General features: G+C 33.8%; 1 protein-coding gene across 5 annotated transcripts in view; it reads left to right on the top strand.

Annotated features, from left to right (window-relative positions):
* Positions 1–17,087, top strand: part of Mdga2 (MAM domain containing glycosylphosphatidylinositol anchor 2) — an 864,098-nt gene that overhangs the window by 830,232 nt on the left and 16,779 nt on the right. For 4 of the 5 annotated variants that reach the window (XR_001838168.3, XR_001838167.3, XM_008764688.4 and 1 more), the window contains 2 exon segments: positions 3,565–3,695; positions 16,344–16,449. Coding sequence is in view for 3 of the 5 variants with exons in the window: in XM_008764688.4 (XP_008762910.2) it covers positions 3,565–3,695; positions 16,344–16,449 (237 nt within the window). In the remaining 2 variants the exon portion in view is untranslated. 5 annotated transcript variants of the gene reach the window in all.

Raw genomic sequence — 17,087 nt, 5'->3', positions numbered from 1 at the left:
AAGAATCTAAGAAAAAAATCCATGTTATTTTGGGGGAATAATACAATCATTGTTAGCACCCACAGAAGAAGGTGTTAAATTTTAACACAGGTGGAAGCTGTGCTTCAAAAAATGATAGTATATCTTTTCTTATAAAATAAATATTTTACTTTTAAAATATAAGCTGGTCACAATATCCTAAGCAGGGAAAGGGAAAAATTCTTCTCTGTGGGGGAAAGGAAAAAAAAATGTTTCCTCTCTTTGTCCTCAGTACTTATACATCTTTCAGAATACATGATCACATGTTAAAAAGTTCATCACAAGTTCATACAAAAAATAAAATTATAAATTGAAATAAAAGTTTACAACAATGAATGTTTACATGCATATCCTTAGGATTAATTATCTGGCTAAACATCCATCACCTGTCAAAAATCCACAGGTTCATTGAAAGTCAAAAACCATAACTAAGATATTAGTGAAATTTTGTGTAGATAAAGCCAGTAAATATTTTATCTTCTATCTTAACACCTATAATAAATCATTAGTTCTCTTTTTATGACCTTTTATTTAATTGTTTTACAACCTCTTGGAATGTGCGCTGAGTAATAGAAAGTCTGGTTACTATTTAAGAGGAATTAACTGGTAACACATGGAAGACTGACAGATTTCTTGTTGCAGTTTGGACTGTCAGAAAAGGACCTAATAGCAGTCCCACTATAAAAGAGCTTAATAATCACTGATATATTTTAAGAGTTCTTATAGGACCATCATTAAGACTTAAGAAGTCATATTTCTCTATATAGCATCACTATGAGGCAATACATCTTTGTAGATCTTCAGAGTTCTGCTCAAAATAGGTGGACTAATACCTAGTGATTGTTAAATATGTTTAATAATAGCAGGAAAAGCATATTAATAGCAGGAATCTTTCCTAAAATATAAAATGAATTCTCCTGGGCCGTGCCTGTAAGAATGAATCTGTCTTTGATTATGTTATAATCCAAAGCAGGCCATCTCAGGAAGATCACCTGCTAGTTATTAGCTTGTCCTATTATGGCTACTGACAAAATATCTTTTAAATCATAAACAAAATAAATAATTAGTTTGAATTTAATCTACATGCTAACATTTTTCTTAATTAAGAAATTGTAAACATGTATAGAATAAGGCATGTTCATGACAAAAGCTATTAAACGCAGAAACAATCCCATATAATTATTTATATAATATCAGTGTTAATCAGTTTTTTTTTGTGTGTGACAAATCACCTAAAATAAACAACTTGGAAAAGGAAAGATTTATTTTGGCTCCTGTTTCATATTTTCTGTCTAGTGTTACTTGACTTCATGCTTGAAGTCCTACGGTAAAGCACTAACATGATAGAGGGGGAGACTGGAGAAAATCTACTCACCTCACGGAAGCCAGGAATCACAGAGAGATGTGGACAAAAAGGCTGGGACAAGATGCATTTTTCTGAAGCAGCCCAGAATGACCCACTTCTTCCATGCTGACGCCATCTCTTAGTCTATTTCCTCACCCTCCAATCACTTCATCAAATACAAGTCTAATCATATATTAAGTCAAAATTCTCATGATCAATTCACTTCCACATATGCATAACTCTGAAAAAACGTTGTCACAAAATCATATTGTGGGGCATTTAGAACCAAACTGCAACATTTATTAATTTTTATAATTATGCGTTTTACCAAAGTAAATTATAATCTCTAACAAATTTTGACAGATTTCTCACCCTCACTATTTGTTATTTCTAATGATAATCATCATACATAAAACTGTCACTTTTAACATTTAGCCAATCCATTTACCAATATGGTTGCAAGATCAATATCCTTTAAAGATTAATCAAAATATTACATCTTACTTCCACATTAAAATGTGAAAGAGAAGTATTAAAAGAGATTTAAAAACCCTACAGGATTGCTTTATATTACAGTCAAAGGGATAAAGAATATGGGGATGGAGACAGAGAAAGTAAAGGATAGTGTGAGAAATGCAGGGACAGAACCTAGAGAAGCATAGCTGTTGAAAAAGGCTCACTGACTTTAAGTATATTTTCAGTTTTTATTAATATACATAAAATATGAAACAAAACAAATTGAGAGATGGAATAGTGTATAATGGAAAAGGAGAAGCTAAATAGAAATGGGAAGAATAGGAAAGTTGTTAAGTAAAGTTCTAATGACTGGATAACGGGTGATGTTTTTAACAACTAAAGAGGATCATTCACACCATGGACATTAAAGTAAATACTGTGGGAGAAGATATTTGTGTGTAGAAATATATAAATATCCTCTACAATTAAAGAGAAGATATAGAAAACCTTGAAATAGAACGTGAAAACAAGAAACAGAGCACAATAAAAATCCACCTTGTTTTATGGATGAATTCACATACGTTATCTTCATCTATGTACTTAAAGGAATAAACATTAGGATGAAAGAAGTCTCATCTATTAGCAAGTAAAATGTATTCTTATAACATGATCTCTGTTCAACATAATAATAAAATACAATATTTCAGTGCAGTAGACTTTTAAAAATTATCTCTTAAAATATTGATAGCATATAGATTTAGAACATAAAAATTTGGGCTCTGCATTCAAATCCTGCCTCTGCTCTTCTCTCATTACATTACATAGAGAAAATTGCTTAATTCCTAAATGCTCTTATTTGTAATGTGGAATATTTGTCATAAGTACTTTGAAGAGGTGTTGAGTGGAGTCCTAAGATGCATTATATTCTATCAAAACTATTATTATCACTGCTTTTTTGGTGTGTACAAAATAGAAAATTAAATAGATGTATTAAATGATGAGATAAAAAAGCTATCTCTTATGGTCAATACTTTCTTCAGAAGAAAAATGAGATTTAGATGAAAACAAATGTGATTTCTTTTAGAGAAAGATGCAGTATGATAGTACAAGTCAAATGAAGGTCAAATCGCATGTGGACCATTTAGTAAAAGAGTAAATGCTGTGTTGGCTCTCCACAGCTATTGTACCAAACGACAACAAATTGGGCCCAGAGTAGGCTAGGTGCATTCTCTTCTGGTTCTGGGAAACAGAATAAATAGTAAAAGATCCTGGTGCTGTAATTAAGAGGGGTATCCTTCTGATAGATTTTGGGGAAAATCTACCTCTTCTTCTGCCTTGTATTCTTTGATTGGTAGATCCTGCTCTATCTTCAAAAGCAGAAAACATCCTTCACAAAGCCCATTTTCTTTCCTGAATCAAAATGCCTTTTGCCCTGGTTCATATAACAACTGTGGTTACATTTAGAATGCACCAAGACATTTAGTCTAGACCAGCCTGTCTGCCTCAGCCACCTTAATCTTCACAGCAAAGTCATTCTGGAAACATATCATTTTCAGGTTCTAGGCAATGTAATGTGGTTATCTTTGGATCACAGCATCATACCAAGATAAAAAATTGGAGGAGAGCAAAAGACACTAGGATGTTCTGCAAGATTTAATTTTAAATGGTTGTAAATGATTGACCAAAGGAGAAACAAACTTGAAGCAGACACAAATATACAACATAAACTCCCATTGTTATTTTAGGTGTTTTAAATGTATATCTACGTTTGAAAGGGCAGACGACAATAGAGAATCCTCTATGGTCTTCGAGTGGGAACAAAGGACAACGATGGAATGAAGCTCATGTTAATATATATCCAATTACTTCATTTCAGGTAAGAAATAACTTCACTCATAGATTGATGTGTCATCAGTGCAACATTAACCACATATCTTAAAGAAGCAGTAAATAAAATATTAATATTCAAATTCTGTATAAGACGAATAAAAGTTTATCCTCACTTTGAAAAGCTATTTTATGAAGACAGATGCATCTGTATTAGCATCTATCGTGTAGAATGATAACATGAGGCATTGCCTAGCATCATGACATGCGCCTTCAATCTGCAGTTTGGGAAGCAGATGTAGATGCATCTCTGAGTTTGAGGCTAGCCCAAGTACAAAGCATACTCTAGGACATGGAGAACTGCACAGAGAAAACCTATCTCATGGAAAAAGTGAAACAAAATAAACAAACAAACCACACTCATGTTTGCATAGTCATCTATTTCTATGTAATCATTTGCATGTATTTTATTTTCTACAGAAAATAATGCAGATTTTCACTAAAATGAGCATCAATACTCTACCTAATTTGTTGGATAATTCTAGATGGAATTGGAAACACGTTTTCTACTTCAGTTATTTATCATTTTAATCAAAGTCAGGAAGTTTAAACAAATTATTTTTCTTTCTGTAAACTGAAGTTAGACTTCAGTTAAAGAGCAAAACGGCATTTATAAAGATATCAAGAATTTAATGACTTAAGATTTTTAATTGAAATAAGGAATGTTAATCCTTATCAAAGATTATATATCTATAATCTATTTTGTGAAGTTGGAAGCATGGATTTAGTGATTTAAATAACTATAGCCCAACATATGTATATGAATGTGTATGTATGCATGCCTATGTTTTCATACACTTCTAGCCGACATATACCAAAGTATTATTGTTTGTTCAAAATAATAAAAATCTTTAAAGTCTAATGACATATAATATATTCTATAGCTTTATCCTTATTTTAAAATACTCAAATCCATTTAATGATAACATGAATGCATCCATCTCATGGCTTACTTTTAAGAGTATAGATAATCAGACTGATCTAATTATGCATTTTTTTTCATTGCATAATTGCATGACTCTTTGAGAGACTGAATTCTAAAGCTAACCAAGTTGGTAAAATGAATAAACTTTTTGCAAGAAAAAGGGATAAGAAATTAAGATTACAAGGAATCATATGACTATGAAATGTTTTACATCTATGAAGGATAATACAGTTGTAAATGCTGAAATAACTTAGGAGGGCAGAACTCAAAGTACAACTAATAATAAAGTGTGTGTGTGTGTATGTGTGTGTGTGTGTGTGTGTGTACATTGAGGCTAATTTCTTTAAAATATTTTGCTTTCTAAATGGGCTTCCTCTTCATCACAAATGATTAAATTAAATACATATACATTAAGGATTTAAGTTATGGTAATGTTATACTCAAGACAATTCTTTCTTGACATTTATGTAAATTTAATGAGCATTTGTTAAGTGCCTCCAGGACAATCATTAATTTCCTTAGATACTAGTTGAAAAAAGCGACTCCTGCTTTCTGTCTCATTGAGAGACTGGAAGATTTAGTAAAAATTCTGTGGTAAGTGATGCTGGATGTTAACCTGCAGACCTGGCAGACAGGGATGATTGAGATTTCAGGATATACTAAGACGTGAGCAGGAACAGAACAGTTTTCATGGTAGAAATCTTAAAGTAGACATTAATGACTAAGAAATTTTGGCTTACAAATTGTCAAATAATGCCTGAACTACAGATTGGTTTACACAAAAAAAGGGGAGATAGACGAGGTCAGATTCAGAAACATATGATTACTTTTGTCTTAAACTCATTGACCAAAAAAATAAAATGTCTGAGAAAAACCATGTTAAAGACATGGGAGGAGTTGTAAATATCAGTCTGAAGTTTTGAATACATGGGTATTGAGTGTGTTATCAGATTATATATATGTCCTACTAAAAACTGTCTAAATAAACAAGGAGAGGTTTACATACTCAAGTGAGCAAATCAATGATGAAACCATACAAAACCATATATTAAGATTAACTGTGGCAAGCATGCTCATCCTAAGTCGTGTCTTAAAGGAACTCATATATTCATTGACTTAAAAAAAAAGAGGAAAAGAAAAAAGTGACAAACTCAAATTAGAAAGCCAGTACAATACTGGTAGAATGTACTTTCTTGTAACATAATTTATAAAATTCTCTTGCAGGAGAAATTGAGCTTCTAAATCTAACCAAACAAAATGAATACATGTCTTTGCAATTGGTAGAAGGTAACTGACAAGCTTGGGTTTTAGTTAAGTCAAAGATATAGAAGTTATATTTTAAAGGGGATACAATGTCCACTCCAGAAAGTTTTTTCAATGTTCGGTTGCCTTTAATTACCTTTAGCTCAGGGGGAGGGTGGATACAGGCAGCTAAGTGACAAGATATGTTCACTTGAAGATCTTGTCTTGATTGGTCATATGTTCCAAGCCCCCCAGGAAACGTACTCTATAACCAGAGTCTGGATCTCCTCATTACCAGAATCCAGTTTCCACCATGTATATGACTAATAGTTCATCTGCCAATCCGGACTCAGCTAGGGCAGCCCTTTGGTCTCAGAATATCCAAATAGCAGATATCTTCTTTGTTTTCAAAGAGGATGACACTAGAAAGGAATTCTTCCTCAGTTTGTAAAATACCTGGAACATTCCAATGATGAGTTTGCTATTCATGAAGGTCTGGGTGAGTTCCTCAATGAGGCCGTACTCAGAGTACCACAGGGACCAGCCATCCTTTCAAAAATGCTCCCTAATTTGGCAATGACACAGAAAGAGTGTGTATCCTCCTTACACTTGAACTCGTCCAACACAAGGGTATTGTTGGGCAGGTGAGCTGAGGGACCCTTGGCCTTGGGTTCAGCAGCACCAGTGCCTACGCACATTAATCCATCTCTACCGGAGCTGAGGTAGCTGGCTTTTTTTCTTCTCTTTGCTCAACCTCAGGGCTTCTCTTTCTCTTCCCGTGAACTCTTTTCTTTCCTTGGTATATCCTTTTAGAGAAGAATTAGGCAAATTTCTCAGCATCAAACTGGCAACTCACACAGCTTCAGGAAGACAGCCGTGAAATGGGTTTGATTAATGCAGGTAAGGAACCAGCCTTTGGTATTAGGGAAGGTCTGGGAAAAGAAGGCTCTAAGACCTATTAATAGAGCCACAGCAGAGTGCAGACAATACCATCAGTATCATTTACTATCATGCAAACTCCTAGTCTTCAAGAGAGACTCCAACAGTCTTATCTCCCCTGTGCATTTGCATTTTCAGTAGCCCGTTTTCTTGTGCATGATTCCCAAGGTAGGGGGCACTCAGGTGCTGTAGTCACTGTTGGGAAAGCTCACCCATATATCATCTGAGCTGCTACCTCTGGAGTCCTTCCTGGCAGCTCCTCCTTGCTTACATACTGGGGAATGCCATTGCTCTCAAACGCACAGAATCCACAGTCACCCTCAATTACCGGAACCCTCATAACAGGAAGTTTTCTGAGAAATTCTAGGGCGCAGCTGGCTCTGCCAACATGGAATGGTATAGGGCAGAGATCATGGGGCCACATTGTACTGAGCAGCTAGAGTTTTCCTGTGTTCAGGATGCACGTACAGGGTCATAGGCACAGAAGGGGCAAGAAATTTACATGAAAGCATTAGAAAATTAACCAAAACGCTTTCAATATTTAATTAATAGAATTGAGTGCAGGAAAGTATTAAATTATAATAAGATTTATTGAATAACCTCCTCTTCTGTCAGTTTTTCACATTACGGAAAGTATACAGTTTGCTTATTGGATAATGTTTTTGCAAGAAAACCTAGTTCCCTAACCTAGAGGCAGCATGGAAACTCTAGAAAGCAGTTGCCCCTGGAACATGGGAAGAAATGGAGGCGGAGCAAGAGTCTGACTCTGAAATTGCAGGCTTCCATAGACGAGTCCCCCTTTCTTCTAATTTGGCCAACTTCAGTCCACTGGACCTGGTTTCTCACATGTTGATTTAAAAAAGGGATGTAAGAAACTTTTGTAATCAAAACTGAAAGGGGTTGTTTAAACTTTAAAAGTTGTACAGGTTCACTACTGATGAAAATATGTTTCTGTATCTGCAGATATTTGCATAAAATTCACAGAAGCATATGAACAGGAACATAGAGAGATATTCAGGAATATTTAAAATTAATCAAACTTTATTCATAGTTGTCTATGTAAGTAAGCTTTGGAGAAATTCTCTCTGCTATACTCAGCTCTGTTTGATTTTAATTAGGTTATATTTTACCTTTATAATTCACTGACCGTTTGTTTGGGGATGTAGTAACCAGGATTGCCTTGTTCAGTTGGTTCCCAATTTACTTTTCGTTCCTTATGTTTCTTGGACTTTTCCATAGATTTATTGCACCGGGAAGTTTCAACTTTTGTCTGCTATCGGTGTTGATTAGCCTGAAGGACTTCATTTGACAATTATTGAAGGATCTGTTGAGGATGGATTCTTTTCACCTTCTGTGCTTTTAAAAATTGATTTGTTCACCCTCATTTTTCAAAAAAAATCATTTCCTCTTGGCATAGCTTAGTAGTTTTTCTTTTAGAACTTTGAGGATGTCCTTCTCCTGTCTTTCTGTTGTTCTCAAGTGTGATTTTCTGGCTATGCACACACTTCTTACAACTCGGAGTTCATTTCATATTTTTCTCCTTGTTGATGGTTTGAAGAACTCAGATTCAGATATGTTTTCATATGCTGCTATGTGCTCTCCTCTTTCTGTGTACTTGGTGGTTTCCTGAGCTCACTACACCTATGGGTTCACTGTTGTATGAAAATTGAGGATTGTCGAGCTAGTTTCTTCCTATCTCTTTGTTGTCCCATGTTATCCTTTGAGAATTCTGTTAGAACATTTGGTTTTGATTTTAGTTAGGTTATATTTTACCTTTATATTCACTGACCACTTGTTTGGGAATGGCGACTCTGCATTTATTCTCCTTTGGTGAACTTTGAATCTTAGAATTGCATTTTTCATCTATATAAATTCAATCTTGGTCCTTTGACAAAATATTTTTATTTCTCTTGTTGATGATTGAAGCAGATAAAACTTAACTGTTTTGAGTCACTGCCTGCTCATACACATCCATATCAGTCTTGGTTGGCTTTAATAAATTGATTCTTCTTCCCTTTATGGGTCATTATCTAGTTTTCACTTGAAAATCTAGTAATTTGGGTGATAGACATTATTAATTTTAACTTAATAGATGCTGGATATCTATAAAACTTCAGAAGTAGTGTAAAGCTTTTACAATGATGTGTTTGAGGTAGAAATAATCCATATATTTTAAGGAGATAGAGAAAGACACATTTTCTCTTTTCTATTTCATCTCTCCTCCCTACCTCCCTGCTATCCCTCTTCCTCTTTCACTAGCTGTCTCCTTTGCTTCCTCTCTAGCATTGATCTTGTGCTTTATCACATTTACTTTATTGTTTCTTCCTATTGTGCTTTAAAGAAACCTAAAATACTAAGAACAAAGCTTTATGCTTAAAAATTACATCACCAAATATGTTGTCAACCTTATCTGCGTAACTTGATGAACAAATGTTATCAAATCCAGACATGGTTTAAGTGAAACAAAACTTTATAGCATGCTTTAAAGGCCATTCATGTGTAATACTTTTTAAACTGCCTTTGTCTATGTTGGTTCTCCATTCAATCTCTTCAGAGTCAGATTTTCTTCCAGGTGTCAAACTGGTTCTGTTTACAATGACCTGAAAACTCTATTCAGGGCAAACATAGGATGACTTGATTTCCATTTCTCATGGATATCCTGGATTTACATCATGGTCAGATGCACTATGCCCTAAACCCCATTGCTTAGTCTATTTTCTCCAGTAATTTGTTTTCTCGAATGGGGGAAAATTATCTGACTTCAATTGCTTTCATTTGAGGCTACCAAAAGGTAAAAAAATTTGGATCAGTACACTTTTGTCTAAATTACCAGTAAGAAATCATGGTAAGCAAATTTTTTGTTTTGAAATTTCTGTTCTTTAATTTCACAATGTATTGCTAGACCTATTGACTGTTTATTTCATCTCATAAATCTTAACTGTGCAAGAAACCTACTCATGCCCTGACACAATATGCCCATTTAATGTGTTTATTTTCTCTATTGTTACTTAGAATTGTTTAAAATTAATAATTTTTAACTCTGAAATAATTTATACAGTAGCAAGATTTTTAAAATACTTTCTTTGTTATGCCATGCCTACCAAAAAACATTGTCACATTAATATATACTAATGTATTGTCATACAATTTAAGTGTAAGCAGTAATAATATCATTCATACCTAGATTTATGAATTTGAAAATATTTTTAAGTCAAGTAGAAAGCATGATGCTCACTTTTTTTGGAGCAGTAAATTGAATATGAGTGGTTTGAATTTCTCTTTCACTAAGATTTATGTACTTTTATTGATTGACCTTTTAAGTATGTTTATGTAAAGCCTATTAAAATTTACACACTTGCCAGGTCTCTTGAGCATCGTCAATGAATTTTCTTGGGGAAAATAGTATTGCATTGTGAGTCAAAATAAAAGTTTTATTATACTGAATTTCTTTGTTGGCTTTTTCATGGAATTAATTTAGCATCATTAGTGCTTGTAAGGATAATAAAGTTTGCTATATGTTAGAGATAAGGTCAAAACTTATAAAAACTCAAAATCAATATAATATTAACCATGTAAAATCTTCTATAATGTACACACTATGTAACAAGGAAAATAACTCATTTCTTCTTTTGGTACTGTACTTTGTTCATAATCTGGCCTAATTTTTCCCCAGGAATCATCTAATAAAAAGACATTATAAAACAATACTATTTACAGATCATTATTTTGCTAAAAGCAATTAAACATCTTTTACACTTGCATTCTCATTTAAATATTTGGAGATATATTTTAAAGAAATTTAAATATAAGTAATTATTACTAATAAGTATATTCTTCTCAATATGACTACAGTCTAATAATAAAAATGACCTCAAAATAATCTTGATCACCAAAGTCATATTCTCATGCAGGTCTAAATCTTACATGGCAAATCAAATTCTAGGACAATGATACAGATATCATGATTGTGGCTGAATTCACCATTTAAAAATGTTTTAAAGGGATGCAGAGAGGGCTCATTGGTTATGATTACATATGCATCTTGGAGAAAACTTTAGTTCAATTCCTTGCACACATATCAGGCAATTCACAACAACCTGTAACTCCAACTCTAGGGGATTCAATACATCCAGTGTCCTTGGAAGCCAGCATACATACATGAGGTACTCATATGCATATACATAAATAGCAAAATAAGTCTTCAGGTAAATACCTCCCATTTATAGCTCACAATTTACTATGTTTCTCTGTCTTCCATTCCAATTCAAATTTATTATTAAAAGACTTTGAGACTTGACATCCAGCCAGTTGAGGTGGAGCCTTGTAAAGTTATACTCATAGTTAATATTGGAATAGTTTCTCAAGAGAAGAATCTAAGACTACCCTAACTAGTGGAGGTACCACCTCATAGCTTTTTAAATGGTTGAGCATGGTTCAGTTAATTTGTTGAACCAATAAGATAAATATCATTCTTAACTCTAACTGCTATATATAAATTTATTAAACTCATGTTTTTGTCAATTATATTCATAATAATTTTTTTCAAATTGTACCATTAAACTTCAACATTTCATTTAACTTGTAACAGCCAGGCGGTATCTGTCTCTTGTCAGAAAGAAAATACTTGTCAACATTTGCAAACGCTTCCCTGAACAGTGAAGTCAATATCTGAAGATATTGTATTATTTGAACCATTAACTACTTGGATTCATTAGCTCTCTGCACAGATCTTCTTTGCTTAGTGATGACATCTGAAGACAATGGTTTAATCTATCTGTGTCCGTGGAGTCAACTGCACATTGTTAAAAGAGCTGTATTTGTCAGAAACCATTAATCTATCACTTGAGGCAAGTGTGTGTGCTTGGTGTAATTTTAAGCAGAAATTCATATAATTTGAAAATTCCATCTGAAGTTACCCACCAGGAGTTAATATTACTTTTTAATTTAAAATATTTTATATCTTTGGGCGTTTTGCCTGCATGTATGTCTGGGCACCATGTACATGCCTCTGTCAGTGAGGCCAAAAATAAATGACTAAACTCCATTGAAACCGGGGAAATGAATAGCTGCTAGCTGCCATGTGGGTGTTGGGATTTAAACCCTGCTTATCTGAAAGAGCAGCAAGGGCTCTTAACCTTTAAGCCATCTCTCCAGCCTCAGTGTTAATTCTCCAGTGAGGTGTTTGTTACATCTTTATTTGTTTGCATTCTATGCATGCTATATGAAAACATTTAAATTGTAAAGTAAGTTTTTTTTATCTAAGGAAATATTTTACATAATGTCAACCTGGTCATGTAGGAAAAGTCAGTTTTACATAATTTTATCTCTTAGGAAACCCAAACCTCCGCACCGTCTCCTTATATCCACATGCTATTAACTCCTTTGAATCCATTAAGCCAAACACACTGCAAAAGTGCACAATAAGAAACATTTTTAACACTGCAGTGAAGTAGTAGAATAATAATGAAACTTTGCAAATGGGTGGCAGAATACAGCATTTTAAACAGAGGTTCTTCCTTCTCCGAGGGAATATAATTTGCAGTTTATTCATATCATCTACACTGGAAAACATAAAATTCAATGTTCTGTGACTGTCTCTTGATTTTATACTTGAAAGTTGCTACCAAAGACATATTTTTTTATAAAGGCTTGAAATGCCAAATATGACACACTCTTTGGCAAGTACAACTAAACAGATTTTTGTAATCTACATTTTTCTGTAACGTAAATCTATCCCTAAGACCTTGGTCTTAATATCATCAATTAATCTACTATGACCTATGTATTTTAATTTGCAGTTACAATTAAGTGCATACACATAGTGTAATAAATGCTTTTTGGCGAACCTATCAGTTCAAAAGCACTCAATATATTCTCAGTAGTAAACTATCACAAACCAAGTAGCTAGGACGACACCATTAGACATGACAAAGTAAGCAGGAAAATGCCTACAAAGCCTCAACCCCATACAAAAAGCTACAGGCAACTGAGAAAGCTGGAAGCAGGCAGGAGAGGTGGTCTTCTCCATGGAAGATCACACCATCGGTTTGTCCAGGACCAAATGGACTGTCCCGAAAATGAAGCATACAACTAGCCTACTTACTGAGCAGTTGATATATAGGAATAGAAGTGAATATGTAATTGGTGCCATCTGTAACCTCCTGTTTTTTCTGATATATAAATAAATGCCTCCACCAATAACTTGGGCATGTTCCACAACTAGCTCATACCATAATTATCTATTGATTCTGTTCTATGTCATGCCACGTGGCTGGTTACCTGGTCCTCGGTTTCATATGACTGTCTTCATCTATCTCTGGAGAGAATATCCTTCTTGTGCCTTCCTTCATCCCAGAATCTCTTCACTTCCCCACCCACGACCCCTGCATTCTCTCTGCTAGAATTCCTACCTCCTATTTCCTGACTCAGATCATTGGCCATAGGCTTTTCTATTGACAGGTGAATGCTTTGACACACTGCACAAGAGATTATCTTTCAACATGTATTCACATAGATGCTTGAGAAAAATCATTAATGAAAGAAGAGGACTTGAATTTGAAGAAGAGTGGAGAGGGATCTATCGAAAGGTTCAAAGGAAGAAAAGGAGAGAAATGCTGTAATTGTATTAAACTCTCAAAATTACAAATACTCAAGCAACCATGCCTGACTTTCTGATTTTTCTGAGACTATAAGATCTCTGTACCCAACAGGATAGGATTTCCAATAATCACAAAGTTACAAATAATTATTAAAAACACTGTACATGCAGTAAGAGTTTTGTCAAGAAAACATTTTTATCATATCAATAAAGGATGACGTTTCCCATTTAAAACTCATGCTAGGTTTCCAAAAAAAAGAAAAAAAGCCTGCTACATTTAGTGGTCAATGATATTATCAACAGTTATAAATGTCAGTGACATTATTGAGTCTGCAAATCAGCCAACTTTTATTACCACCCACTAATTCAGTATCTTGAAGGGATAAAATAGTCCTATAAAAATTGCTCTAGAGATAGACAGCCCTCTTTCTTGGTCAAGTATGGTTCAGTTTTTATTGATTTGTAAATTAAGCATGTAATACGACCTTTTGCTAGTATGCAGACAGCACACATGTTAAATTATTTTAGATGGTCTCTCCCCATCACTCCCTTGCAATCTACCCATAAAAATGGTGTCTTTCACATCTCTACTGATTCAAGACTTTGCCTTCAATGTAAACGTAGACCTGAGCCTGCAACTCTGATCAAGGGAATCAAGAAGAAAAGGAAAATTTATAATTTTGAAATAATTGAATCAGGAGGAGTGATCAGTATTAGAAGGCAATGACTGCACAGTATTTTATAGTGATGGATCATTAAAATTAAAATATAGCTTCCCAGGAAAGCAGCTGCAAGAAAGTTGCAGACAATTTTGAGAATATGTTTACTTTCATTTTTATTTTTATATATAATCCTATTGACTTATATTGGCCCCTGACTATAGATAGAGAATTTACTAGGTGAACATAATTGTATACTTCAAGGAAACCAGCCACTTTTACAGCTAAGAAAATCTGTATACTACTAAAGCCGATGCTAGCAAACCTTTGCAATGAAGAATTTGATTCCAGATGCTGATGTTTAAATCCCAAGTGGCTGCACATGTAGACCTTCTTACCCACCCCTGAGTGGACTGTCACTCTTAGATCACTTCCTCACATAAAGCATAGCCTCACATAAGGAATGCAGAACCCTCTTCTACACGGCCGCATTGTAAGTCCCGTGTCTTCCTCCATAAGTGCTATCAGCTGGCGTCCTTCTCTTCCTACTAACTATGGTCATCTGTTCAAAGTTAAATTCCAAGTAATTGAGGGGAACTGTAAGAAAAGTCTAGACAATTGTGGATAGTTAATAATTATACCAACATACAAACTTCTCACTTTTTCTGCTCTCTAAAATTAACATGACAGCCCACAAGAAATCTGTCCAGTAACATATTCAATGATATACATAAAATAAACACATAAAATAAAACTATAACAGCACATCGTAGGGCCTATATCTAAGGTCACCCAAATTATTTGCATCACCCACCACTTTGCCAGCATTTCTCTGACCACTTCATATTTAAAATCCAACAATACAACTTTTTATTTCCCAGCATATAAAATTACTCCTTTTTGCCCATTTGATCTGCATATTCAAAATCCATAAACTGAAACCATGGTTCTGAGTCTCTGAACTTTAGCCTGCCCTTGTGCTTCTCTTCAGTGATGCAGGTTATCTGGAATATTCTCCAGAGATGGCTTTGTACAATCTTAATTATCATGAATAAATAATAAGGAAAAGCAGAAGAATTAAAATATTAAATCTGTTAATTAAGACATCACAAAACATTTCCCTTACTAAGTTGCAGAGAGTGTCTACCTGGCTGCCTGTAAGTAAAGGGCAGGGGTTTAAGAAAAGGCGTGAAGACAAAAGTCTTTGCTTACTAATTGGAAACTTTTATTGAGAAAATGATCACAGCATACCACACAGTATTGATGAGCCTAGTAAAGGTAACCTAAACTTTCTAAGGATAATCTTAAATTTATCTTTAATGAACTACTTTCAAAGATAAACCAAAAATAAGGGCAAACCTGTTGCACTGTAAAACACATTTTCACTCAAATATTACTAAAATAAGGTAGCTTTATAAAATGCATACATTACTGTTATCTTTTTAAGAAAGATTTATTTTATGTATGAGTGTTCTCCCTACATGTACAACTGCATGCCAGAAGAGGGCATCCGTTTCCATTACAGATGACTGTGAACTACCATGTGGGGTTTGAACTCAGGACCTGTAGAAGGTCTGCCGGTGCTCTTAACCACTTCACCATCTCTTCAGCCTACATTAGTATTATCTTATATTAGAGTAATTTATTACATTAATGTTTCTTTGGGAAGACCAAATTAATATATTTTTTCAAAATTTCTCTGAAAGTATAAATTGCTAAGTACATAGGTTACATTTTAGCATGTAAAGTAATTTATTTTTCTGGAAGAAAGAAAATTTGAGGATTAAAAAAATAATTCTAAAGGTCTGGTCTTCTTCAAGAGTAAATAATTAAATGTTTGTAATCATGGCTTTTTTTGTTATCATAGCCAGAATTAATAATGAATTTTATCTGACATCACTCATTGAGCCTCAGTACTCAGCTATTGTAAATACTGGATATTCAAGGGCTTTTGACTAGATTCTAATTTATTAGTCTATGTTCATATATACAATCAAGTTTTAGATGTACAGTTCCAAAGCAAAATTACAGCAGGAAGTCCAAAGGTGAGTAAAATGAGCTTGAGGAGCCTGTACTCTGTGCCTGCAAACTATCAAAGCATTTCGACAGTGTACGCTATGGTTCTCTTCTAGACTTTAAAAAAAATACTGATAAAAGCATATTGATTTGTTCCTTAAGATGTTTCTTGAAGAGTTGTGTTGTGTGATTAGAGAAAACTGAAGAAATACATTTCTGCACAATAAAACCACTCTAATAAATCTGTCATGTTTGTAGTTAATTTTTGAAGGCATTCGGGGTCCTGGGATAGAAGGTGACATCGCCATTGACGATGTGTCAATTGCAGAAGGAGAATGTGCAAAACAAGACCTACCAACTAAGAGTAAGTGTTTCTCTTCTTGAGTACCACTTGATACATGTGGATGTGATACAACAATTATTAGAGTAAAATGTTTCCATTTCACAGAAAATGTTTAGTTTTAGTTAAAACTTTATTTTTGACTGAATCATTCATGCTATGATTAAATCAAATGGCAAGTGCAATGTGGCTATATTTTCAGCAACAAAATGATAGTAATTTCTACTTAATTCTATGTAAGACTAAATCACTGTGACTTTAAAAAACAGATTTAAAATTTATTAAGTTATGCTATTTTGTCAGGGGGTGGAAAACTTTTATTAAAATATTTGACAAATCTATAAACATAATAGTCAGTTATGTAGCAGAGGTGCCTTTAACTCCAAATAGCTGAAATATGAATTTTCTAGAGCTAATATTGTTCTTTTTACAGATGTAATTATATGGAAATTTAGTATGTGAATTTAGTAATGGAATAGCACTATTTATTCTGACACGATCTACTTCATATGTACCCCATGATCTTGTAAAATAATTTTATTTTCATCTAAGAATAGTTTATATTATACATTAATGGAGTCTTAAATTTCAAGTTTTTATTTCAGGCCCATTTTAAAATAAATATAAAATGATATGTATAAAGTATTCTGGGCCCCTAAGTC

Source organism: Rattus norvegicus, chromosome 6 (assembly GCF_036323735.1).
Source record: "Rattus norvegicus strain BN/NHsdMcwi chromosome 6, GRCr8, whole genome shotgun sequence".
In the NCBI taxonomy this organism is placed as follows: Eukaryota; Metazoa; Chordata; class Mammalia; order Rodentia; family Muridae; genus Rattus; species Rattus norvegicus.
Note: the sequence above shows the minus strand (reverse complement) of the source record. Positions and strands in the feature narration are given on the sequence as shown.